Source organism: Pectinophora gossypiella, chromosome 4 (genome assembly GCF_024362695.1).
Source record: "Pectinophora gossypiella chromosome 4, ilPecGoss1.1, whole genome shotgun sequence".
Lineage (NCBI taxonomy): Eukaryota > Metazoa > Arthropoda > Insecta > Lepidoptera > Gelechiidae > Pectinophora > Pectinophora gossypiella.
The window spans coordinates 1678334-1690644 of NC_065407.1; the positions used below are offsets into that span (position 1 = coordinate 1678334).

Genomic DNA, 12311 nt, shown 5'->3' on the forward strand with positions numbered 1-12311 from the left:
ATCTGATATGGTATAGAATTATGTTGCAATAATATTACTTCTCTTTATTTTGATCAGAATTATAATGGAAGTGGAAGATGTGTTGTGTTGTGCGTGGTTGAAGTGAAAAGGATCATCATTTTCTACTCAAAAACAAAGATAAGTGATGGAAATGTCTGTAATCCATAAAATTAGAAAGCTAAACAAAGGCAGCGCTATACAGCGACATCTATATTTTTATTAGGGAACGTAGCCTGGACTTTTGCCAAACTATGGAATATTCATAAGTTTATTTAAAGATTTGTACGCCTATGATGATGGTGATGGATAAGGGCATGAGGGCGCCGAACTTGTAATAAAATAACACAACTAAAAATAGATAGGTACTTGCAAGTATAGTATGTGTTACATCCACATCACTAAATGTCATTCACAGTGTCAGCTGTCTGTCAAACAAATACTGTCATTTCGTGAAATCGTGAATGAGTGCATTGTCTGTCTGTTTGTCTTGTCTGCTGTCTATTAGGATAGGATTCCGTAATTAGTATATTTCTTAGTTTTTCCCTTCGTGAAATTCTATTTTATTCAATTTTGTAACAATGGATGAAGACGAAATTTGTGTTCTCAGTAATGGAGATAACTTGGATCAAGCATTTCAGATTTTGCAGAAGTTCTTGAAAAATGTTTGTATACTATTTTATATGGTTCAAAATATTGGTTTATTTATTCTTTTTCTATTCATCGTTAATCAAATTTATTTATTTAACTTTGCAGAATGAGAATGTGTTTTCGTTTCCAAGTTTGTGTGAGAATAATCGGCGAGTTATACTGTGGACGGCGATATTCCAGCACCTTCAGAATAAGTGCTCGAACCCCATACATGCTTTGTGCTTGGCTGCCATTAGAGTGCTAAGGTCAGTCTATACTTAGTGTCCTCAGTTTTACATAAATTAATAATACCTACATGCAGAGCTGGGTACCGTTAATTACATATTTAACTTTGTTAATCGCTAATAAAAAGTGTTAACTTGTTACATTTGGAAGATTTAACACAATCTTTGTTAATTTGAAATTCACAATCAAAATAGGCCTAAGCATGTTGACACACTGAATTTTATATTATGTCATTAGTAATTCAGTGTTGCACCAGTGTTAGTGTGATAATTATAAAAAAGATAATAATAAAAGAAGGTGTTTTTGTTTGAGTTTGTAATAATATATATTTAATTTTGGTACTTGTCACACAATCTGTTTTCTGCAGTATGGGGTGATACACAGGGTACTACAACTATTATTTGAAAAATTGTGTCCATTAACAATTTTTAAACTTAACTTAAAAGTTAATATATGTGTGTGTGTGTCTATTCACTTTGTAATTAATGGTTAACATATTTACAAATATTCTTAATATATGATACAAATATTCTTTATTACATGTAACATAAGAAACAATTTAAACAAAATAAGAAACATTCAGTGCAATTGGCAGTCTTATTGCTCTACAGTAGTTTCTTATAGGAGACAAGTGGCAGGAAGTTACACCATTATTTATCATTATTATTACTTTCAGCCGCGATAAATCAGATCTAGAGAACCTAATTTGTGAGAAATGGGTTACTATATTGATAGAGCGTGCAGGGCTGTATAATTTTGTGGGCATTGATGAGGAAGGGATGGTGCCCATGGAGATGCCAGATAAGGATGTGGCAGTAGAGGCTCTCAAGTGTCTCTGTAACTTGGCCTTCAACAGCGAAGTCGCGCGGGCTCTGTGCGCTCATACCAGCATCGCTCAGGGTCTTGTTGCTCGACTCAGAGTGTACAAGGAGATTCCTTTCAAAGACGAGATCATGCTGTTTGATATGAAACTGCTGTTCATTCTGACTGCCCTGCGGCATGACATCAAGGCTAAGATAAAGGATGAGTTGCACGGCATGGACTACTTGACAAGTTGTCTCAATGAGCTCTTGCTAGAAGCACCCTCCAGTGAAGGTATGAGTGCCAGCAGTGGCTTGGTTGAAGGGGGCCCTCACTACTTCCTAAATGTAAGATGTTTATTAATTTTTCAAACCTAGACACATGTGAAGCTTACTTTATGTAAAGAAGTTTATTATAAGATAAATGATTACCTATATAATAAAAATTCCTGGTATTAAATGTGTTACTCTAGTTAAAATTACTTATAATGTATACCTACATTAATTTAACAGATGTGTTGCTGTTGCAGTTTCTTGTCATTTCTTCTCCTCAGCCATAACACCTTGCAAAATGACGTAGATTTGGTTGTCAATTTAAAAATGTTAAATTGACCTTCAACAAGTTTATCTATAAAAAAAAAAATTAAAGAAATGATTCTGATTTTGAATTTTTACTCGTTTTCCATTGTTTTAATGTGGCAATTCGTTCAGGACAACCAGCAGGCGATAGTGTGTGAGATCTTGAAGGCGCAGTTCAACCTGATCCTTCACTCTGGCTCCGAGGACCCGACAGATGAGGCCGAAGAGGCGATGTACATGAAGTTGATGCCCGTGTTGACAGCACTCTTGTACACTCACACCACCACGGAAGAGAAGTTGATGGAGCTCCGCAGCAACATTGCTAACTTGTTGACCAGGTAATGTGGCAAACAGTACATTGTCCCGCTTATTTACTTCTAGCAGAAGAGAAAAGGAGAAGAAATGTAGTTAAAAATTATTTTTGAAAGTAAAAGTAATTTACGCGTCATTTTGACTGCTTAAAATGCTATTTCAATTTCTTTTTTTTCAATTTGTTGTCTATTTTATTTATAAATAATAATACAAAAGCAAATTGAAATTGGGAGGAACAGGAATACCAAGAACAGCTTACTTATGGAAATATTAAAATAATGGAAATATTATATTTTTAATGTTAATGTGTCTATTACTTTTTTTTATTTTACTTATTTGCACACTACACTGCAGCTGTACAAATGTACTATATCCTCTGCCGACGGGGGTGTGGAAGAGATCGGTCTTAGCGATAAGGCCGCCTTTGCTTACCTTAGAAGAAGTTTATCCTGTAAATGTTTTGTAAATTTGTGTGCAATAAAGTGTTTTATTATTATTAAAAAGAAGTCGAAAGTAGCGTCTTTGATAGACTAGAATGGAGAATGCTACACTGACAAGAGCGCGGCGCTTATATTGATGATGATGATAGCAATAGAAACATAAGCATTTTGTTTCAGTGTACCACCTATGTTCTACCCGTACCTGACGCCCATTCTGAATGCAGGAGAGACTGCCCAGAATGTGTTCGATGGCAGGAACATGGATGCCTTGCAAGCCCTTGTCAATTTACTGCAGTATCGCTTGACTAACACTACTGTGAGTTTATTATTTTTATAATTACTTTCATAGGCGTCACTTTTCGGAAGATTTAACGCAACTTAACGTTAATAGTTAACTAGAATTTGCATTTTATGTGTCTATGCGTTAGTACTTCAGTTATAAAAAAGTTAAGTATATAAGTTTGGTATGGGGTAAAAAAGAAAGGGTTTCATTAGAGTTTTATTAATTATTTAGAGATCAAAATACAGCCAATCGTCACTATATCGTCGCTTTCTGATTTGACACCTTTTGTTACTGTAAATACGACACAAATTATTGCTCTCATGCTCTCATGACATGCCGAGAGTTTTTAATTTCCGGTCAACTGAGCGTCGTTAGGTCTCTTTGGGCTGCCCTTTTGCGTTTTCTACGATCGCGAGGAGTGGGAATCTGTTATACGCGCCCTACATCCCAACGGGATAAAAGGATTAGAAGAAGAATACAAATTGAAATAACGATTAACGGAAGTTAATAAGATCGTTTTTAAAATTAACTTAAAAGTTTATCCGTTACTTTACCTTTTAATTTCGTTAATTAACGGATTAACGATCTTGTGCTGTGCTATGAAAATAAGCCACGTTGGCAACACCAACACAAAACTTATATTTAAAAAATGTAAGCTTAGAATTTGTTGACGTCACTACCTGTTTAACATTCGTTCTGTACTATTAGTTCAGTATTGCTCCGCGTCTTACCGCAAATTAAAAGTGTTCTTTCAAATACCAAGGTGTTTACTTTGTAGTTAAGACAGCTCGAAATCTACAAGCAACCCTACAGCCCACTTGCCTCAGTTGACATTGCCTTGCCGGATCTGAATCAGCGACCTATGGATCGAATCGCAAGTTAAACATTAATTTGACAAACCTTTTGCAGAACACCAAGACCCAGTACGAGAACCTGTCGCCAATTCTGACGGTGATGAACAAGGGTTCGCGCGGGTGCCGCGAGCAGCGCAAGTACTTGAGACAAGTAGTGTTGCCACCGCTGCGGGACGTGTCGCGTCCGCCGGAGAAAGGCAACACCTTGAGGAACCAACTGTGCCGCCTACTGACTACACCAGTGACGTCAGTGCGTGACCTCTGCGCTGAATTTCTATTTATACTATGCAAGGAGAAAGGTGAGGCAATTTTCAATGAGTTTTCGTTTGAAAACAACCAACCGAGCATAGTATAAGAAAACCAGGTATGCTCAAAAGTGACAGCTAACATTTCAAGGTTATCCCAGCTGACGTCATCCCACCATGTGAGTCAACCACATGTGTTTGTGTACATCGTGTGTGCGTGCGAGCGTGCGTGCGTGTGCGTGCGTGCGTGCGTGTCTGTGTCCGTGTGCGTGTGTGGGTGTGTGTGAGTCCTGTGAATTCATCTTGCGTTGGTTGTTCCTCTGACATTACATTGAAATAAATAAATAAGCTTATGTTACTATATTAATTAAAATGGAAAATATATTCCAGTGGGTCGCATGGTAAAGTACACCGGTTTCGGCAACGCGGCGGGGCACCTGGCACAGAAGGGTCTCCTGGGCGGCGGGCGAGGTAACGAGTACTCGTCTAGTAGCGACGACTCGGATACGGAAGAGTACCGCGAGGCGCAGCCGCGCATCGACCCCGTCGTGGGCTGCACGCGCCCGCCGCGCGTCGACCCCTTCGAGGGCATGACGGATGAACAGGTAACACTTCATCAGCCCATTGCAGTGGCTGTATGTAGGCATTTCCCAAGGCGCAACATGTATGTGTGTTGCAGATAAGAGCGGTTTATGTTAGATTTACCGTAGATGACATTAAATACTTGGCCGGTAACACAATACACACTTCTCTATTGCACAAAAGGAACTTGTAACACAGGAATACGAATTAAACAAACATGCAAAACGCCTTATCGCTAAGGTAGCAATTTCTACCAGGCAACCTTCGGGTATGATATATAATGTACCTTTTTTCTTCTTTTTTTTAATCGTAAAAGTTGGCCTCAAGTCGCATTAACTATTTGGCCGGAAAAGGGGGAGCGCTAAGGGCTCTCATGCAGCGCAAAAAATTAAAAATAATATACCTGTCATATAGGTATAGGTCCTATGGCTTTTTGGCGGGAAACGGGAACGGGACAGTTGCTTTCTTCATTGAATAATCTAATTAATTAATACGAAGTGGTGTTTTGTGGTTAATGATCGCATTAAGTTAGTCGGAAGACATTCGCGAGTGTTATTATATCGGAGTATTCAATAAACAAAGTGTATCTGCCTATTTTCGCTTCGTGCCAGGAAGCCGCTTCATAACTCGAAAGTTTATGCGGACTTTTGAGTTAATTCGTTTGGGGTTCGAAGTAGGAGTCTACTCCGAGGGTGGGGGCTTAGGTTTCATCATCATCACCTTTCATCATTTCATTATTCATCAAGAAAAAAATACGTAAGACATGGCTGTATGGGCATAGTTCCCTTTGCCTTACCCTTCGGGGAAAACACAAAAAAAAAGTATAGGTCCTATACTCCTTATAACGTAGCAAGATTAGAGTGACATATCTGTCGTCTCTTTCGTACACCTTGTTTTACACAGACACTACACATTGACGCTATCGTACACGCGCATCTGTGTGTGACGTCTGACGCCATACGATTGAAGACTCTATACTATACGTAGTATTATTCCTCATTCTATGCCATTAGTACTGAGAGAGACGAGAGATACCTATGTCTCCTTCGCACTAGGCCATGTACTATATACGAGTATATCTTTGTCGCCTTGGTAATTTACTCGTGCTAGGTTTGTACGTTTTAAGGGGCACATATATTTTTAACCGACTACAAAAAAGAGTAGGTTCTATAGCTTCGATAGCAAGTGGAATTCTGTAATGTCTGCCTGCCCTACTAGGTAATAGGCGTGGTCTGGTTTGGATTCTTAAAAAAGTAAAAAATATAAGCAAATGGATTTTATTCCATGTAATATTATAGTGGACTTGTAGTAGCGATTTCGTTTAACCACGCAACTTTATATCGCCTTGCGGTCGAAATGAATCCGCTCGACATAAACCGCATTAGTAATACTTGACAGAGAATTATGATACCAAGGAGGCAGAGTTCATCATCATCAAGAGCCACGCTCTTGTCGGTGCAGCGTTTTCCATGCTACTTTTTTAGGGAAAAATAGGGCAGTGGTTTCCCTCTTGCCTTCCGCCCCGCAGTACTCTGTCTGACGCAAGTGGGGTGGCGCCCAGAGTAGTCTATTACAAAGCCGTACTAGGACTCCTGTCCTCCGCCTCTGAATAACATACATACATACATACATACATAAACTCACGCCCGTAATCCCTAATGGGGTGGGCAGAGCCACAAGTAATCAAAGACAACTTGCAGCCACTGTTGATACGAAGTCCAAAGATGGATATGATGAACCTTATGGTGATAAGGGATCAGCCTATCGCCCATAACATTAGTCCATCATGTTAGAGGACACAATCCCTCTGTCGGTTTTTACGACATGCCCGGGAAGAGAAGCAGCTGAACGTGTTCTATGTTTTTTATATGCTCCCAGAACAGCATAGAGCTGAATAACATTCTGTGCAATAAAAAGCTCTGAGTATTTTACGTGATGAAATACCAACGCCTCCCCACCCTATATGTCCAAACGTGCATGGTATTTTGGAGACCCTCCCCCTGAACGGGTCACTTAGAAAGCACGTGCCCTTAGAATTTGGTTTTAATTGACGTTACCATTTGTTCAAACAGAAAGAATACGAAGCGATGAAGCTGGTGAATCTGTTCGACAAGATGGTGTCTGAAGGCATCGTGAAGCCGGCGCGCGTCGGCGCCGACGGGAGACCGCAGCCAGTGGAGCACGTGATGGAGCTGCGGGACCACCCGCCCAACAGGCCGCAGTCCTAGACCCTGGCATTAAACTCATGACCAGCAGGCCTAGCACACTACCACGCCCCGAACACTTCATAGAAAATACCTCGTTATACACAGACACTACACATTGACTTTATCATACGCGTGCATCTGTGTGTGTGACTTCAGACGTCATATTATGATGAAAGACTGAAGTAAGACCGAGGGCGCGGGGGGGGGGGGGGGGGGACCTAGCTCAGCCGCTGGTGGGGTGCGGAGAGTTGCCGTTGTATACGTAGTATTATTCCTTATTCTATGATACTACGTACAGCGTGACGCGATATAAAATAAGGTCCTTCGTACAAGCGTCAACCGGAATATCCGCGAAATTTCCAAGATGTCAAAGAAGGTATCTTGTTGTAGTATATTGCTTGAAGAGCCAAGAAACATATTTTTTAGTAAAAAATTTGAAAATTATGTCATATTGGCCCCGATTCCTGCAGACACCGCCTAATTTTATTTTAGGTTATATCCGTCATTTTCGTATCCGTCGAAAAGGAAAGGGACGGATGATTCACAGCTCTTAATTTTAGAAAGAATGAGTAAATTAATGTGTCGGGTTATTGACTGACGTAAAATTTTTAGACGGTTGGTTTAGATTTGTGCTTAAAATTGACGTGTGTTCCATAAATTTTATGCTTGTCGATTACCCGTCCCTTTCCTTTTCGGCGGATAAGAAAAGGACAGATATAACTTAAAATAAAATTAGATGGTATTTACAGGAATTAGCACCAATATCGATTTTCTCATTTTTTATAATTCCGGTAGAGCTTATTTTGTCGTGTCGCGTCGCACTTTACGCAGTGTGCTATGCCTGCAGTGATCGGATATTCGAAATAAAGAAAAGCAAGAAAGTATTTATTATTAGAGGACGCCACAGCACGCTCACTTTGAGGGCGCAGGTTCTAATCAGCACAGGCCTAAACCAATGATTGTCGAATTTGTTTTGGAATTCATGTTTGGATCATAAATTATTATCATGTGCTCAGCGGTGAAGGAAAACAGCGTGGGGAAACCCACATTCCCGAGAAATGCATTTTCTGAGGTATGTGACCTAACCTGTATCGGGCTGGTATTCCCTTCGCTGGTTGGAAAGTTACACAGGCAGTCGCTTCTGTAAAAAACCGGACGTGTCAAATCTGTTAGGTAATCGGACTCTGTGAAAAACGGGATAATGCGGGAAATTATGATTTTATAACGTCGTTACAAAGTTTAGGCAAGGAAATACTCGAATATCCGATCACTGCTCATGGAGATGTCGTCACGGAATTATTTACCCTAGCACTCTCCTAGCCTTACCGCCCGCAGCCATTAAAAGTCGAACAAGTGACGATTGTAGAGAGATTCCCTGAAATCCTACCCTTTCCCTCGCCGTACGAAATGGAACGGACAAAACTTAAAGAAAGCTTCCAACGATCAAGGTATCAATACTAATATTGTAAATCGTTGTAATTTTTTAAATATCTGATTTTCATATGATTTTGTCCAACAAAACCTTGCAAGACTCAGGGATGGACTTAGTACTTTCTAAGGACGAATTTGATTGAGAATCACGATGTAACCGAAGTCGCGGGAAAAAATTCGTTGCTGAGTTAGATTCATGTTTCCATCAACAAGTGCGTAAGCGGAAAACGACAACGATTTTGAAGTTTATCGATATAATGAATCGGCTCTACTGTTGGAATTTTCATCATAAATCCTTTGCCAATTATTATTATTATAAATTTTTTTTTTAATTAAGATGGGTTTGCTCTTGATTGTAAATAGTAACATTATAAAGGGTGTTAGTGGCATCGTAACGAAATATTTGAGGGATGATTCAGACTATGATTCTGAGTTGACTTACAGTAGAATTTTCCGTCGCAAATTGAGGAACTGAAAATAATTAAAAATAATTAATATGTTTTATTTTTAGTTTTGTTTAATTAATTTAGTTTTATTTTTTGTATTTTGTTTGTTTATTTCTCTATTTATTTCTGTATTGTAATTAATTGTTTTGTTTATGGTGTAAATATTTTTTTATCATTAAAAGAAAACACTTAAATTTTCATGAATTTTCCAGGAAATTCCACTTGATATTGACTTAAAATCATGGTCTGAATCATCGTTCTCAGTATTCGTTATGATGTCACTAACACTATATCAACAGATTGCACAGTAGGCAGGTATTTCCATACAAATTCCTTTTGAGAAAATTTTCACTTTAGCGTATTAAAGTATCTCAATTGACTAAGTTGTCAAGCCGAGTAGCCTGTTAGACTAATGCTTGAAAAAACCTAGCGTGTATTTACTGTTAGACGAATAATTTTATTCCATTTCATAAGGGTGGTGGCTTAAAAGTAGCTTAAAAATACGCCTCGACTTGTGATTTCGGTTGTAATTGTTTTAGGATGATGTGTTCGCTTAACACGCTGGTCGTGGAAAACATTGTGTGATAATATTGGGGGCCGTCCATTAATCATGCGAGGCTCGAGAGGGGGGGGGGTCTATGAAAAAATCACGAAATATCATAAGGGGGGGGGGGGTGTAGTAATATATCACGAGTAATTTAGTAACCGAAAAGTGGCGTTTTGTGCAATTATTTTGGTAGGTACTAAAAAATACACGTGATATAGGATAGGGGGGGGGGTAGTCTTGAACCTCACCATGTATCACCAGGGGGGGAGGGGGGGTATAAAAATGCCATGACACAAACATCACATGATTAATGGACGGCCCCTTGGTTGAAGTAGTCGTGAAAGTATCATGCATGTAGTAGTATCGTGGTAATAGGTATGTTATAAGGTAAACGTTCGAAATCTGTAGCCGTATCATGAAGCCAGGATAACACGCGCGACGCTACATCTGAACCAATAGAATTGGGTGAAGTATTTATCGTACAGTCATGAGCAATATCATGTACCCACTTTAGAACCCTGTCGCACTATCATATTTGACATTTAATGAGACTTACGGTTTAATTTGTCAAAAAAGTTAAAGTGACATGGTTTCAACGTGTATCCATATTAGTACTCGTGACCGTACCCGATAGCGTTGGTTAATATATCACTGTGGTCCTGTGGTTATCAGTTATTTGGTTTTGGTATCTGGAGGTCCGGGTTCGATTCCCGATGGGGACATTGTCGAGGTCACTTTGTGAGACTGTCCTTTGTTTGGTAAGGACTTTTCAGGCTTGAATCACCTGATTGTCCGAAAAAGTAAGATGATTCCGTGCTTCGGAGGGTACGTTAAGCCGTTGGTCCTGGCTATTAGCCGTAAAAACACCTCCACCAACTCGCAGTGGAGCAGCGTGGTGGAGTATGCTCCATACCCCCTCCGGTTGATTGAGGGCAGGCCTGTGCCCAGCAGTGGGACGTATATAGGCAGTTGTTATGTTTTATTACTCCCATATAGTATGATTTTAATATTTTTTACTCATTTTTTGGCTGATCACCTGATTGTTCGAAAGTAAGACGATCCGTGCTTCGGAAGGCACGTTAAGCCGTTGGTCCCGGTTACTACTTACTGTGTAAGTACGTAGTCGTTATATGAGTCATGTCTGGGGCCTTTGGCGGCTCAATATTCACCTCACAACCCACACGATAGAAGAAGAAGACTCATTTTTTCACTTTTTTGTATCTCTTGACATATTTTCTGTGGAATGTCATTTAAAGTATTACCACGTCCTTCTACCATACTCATTCGCCCATAAAGGTAAAACATATTTACTGTGGCGAGTCTTGGGGGCTACATCCAGCCGTGAAAATATGATGACGATGCAGTTTATACTAACACAGTTGGCTCGACCTAGATGGCTCGGATAGATACTCACCATCTATCACGCTGGTCTAACAGAAAGCTCCGTGAGGTGTGGTTAAGTAGTTGGATTTACCTCTGACTCTATCTCAATTGGAATATAGTCGCTTATGTACGGTCACGAGCATTAATATGTATACACTTTGGTACCATGTCACATTAACTTTTTTGACAAATTGAACTGTAAGTCTCACTAAATGTCAAATATGTTAGTGCGACAGAGTTCTTAAGTGGGTACATTATATTGAATAAGAAGAACAAGAATATTGCCATATCTCATGACTACGCGTATCGCGCGATATGCGATCTCCATGCTACGGCCACAGATGAGTCTTTCGAAAGATATATTTTTAATAAGTGTTGGTGAAGTGAAGTGACATAGTGAGAGTAGTTATTTTATTAAAACGTATCTAGCTGATGTTCCGTTCCTTTTCTATGCCTTTCCCTAAGTTTTTGAATTATCTGTAGTATTATATTGATTCTAAAAGATGCTAGATTAGAAACTGTAGGAAGCACGTAATGTCGGTCAGTATGCATTTTTCAGCGACTGTATAATAAAAGTTATTTTTTTATAAGGGTGATTCTTCACCGGAGAGCATTCGCTTGTAATGTAACATTCCATGAGTAATATTATGCATTCTGAATTACAGAGGAATACTCTTCAGTCAGGGAGACAATATGTAATGTACTTACTAATGCTCAAAATCGAGCCATAAATGTTACACTACAAGCAAATGTTTCCCGGTGAAGCTCAATGCACACAGAGCCTACCGAGAGCGTTCAGAGGGCGAGAAATTGGTGTAATGTTCCAATTTGAATACGCGTATTCATAGAAATGCGGGTGCGGCGTAGTTTCATACAAACGCCCGCTTCTAGCATTGCTAAACTACTACTGTCGGGTCTGCATGACAACCGCACCGCGCGCGGCGCGTATTATATTGAGCGCTTCGACCGATAGCAGTTTGACGTCCATCTACGTAGATAGCATGCGTATCGTTTATTGGTCCAAGCGCTCGATTTAATTTGCGCTCCCGGTATCGCCTTTTTGTGAAATGGACTTTAATGTTTGTATGCCAAAGCGTCTTTCATCGTGAAAGTATAATTATATTGAAACCCTACCCTAGTCATAAGAGTGAGTATTCCGTAATAGATGTAATATCAAATAATTTCTTAAATCGGATTAAGTCGAATCAATTTAATTACTTAGGTACTTAAGGTAAGAATTATCTGTTGTATGTAACGAATGTTTTATTTAAGTACCCTTTTCAATCCATTTTTATACATAATTGATAGTTTAATAGTATTTTATGCAAC

At 39.4% G+C, this 12311-nt stretch overlaps 1 protein-coding gene across 1 annotated transcript; it reads left to right on the top strand.

Annotated features, from left to right (window-relative positions):
• Nucleotides 1–462: 462 nt before the first annotated feature.
• Nucleotides 463–9680, top strand: LOC126366243 (synembryn-A). The gene is made up of 8 exons (XM_050009293.1): nt 463–662; nt 754–893; nt 1550–2021; nt 2385–2590; nt 3182–3320; nt 4197–4440; nt 4777–4991; nt 7041–9680. The coding sequence occupies exons 1-8, from the start codon at nt 579–581 to the stop codon at nt 7194–7196; spliced, it is 1656 nt and encodes a 551-aa protein (XP_049865250.1). The 5' UTR covers nt 463–578; the 3' UTR covers nt 7197–9680.
• Nucleotides 9681–12311: the final 2631 nt, after the last annotated feature.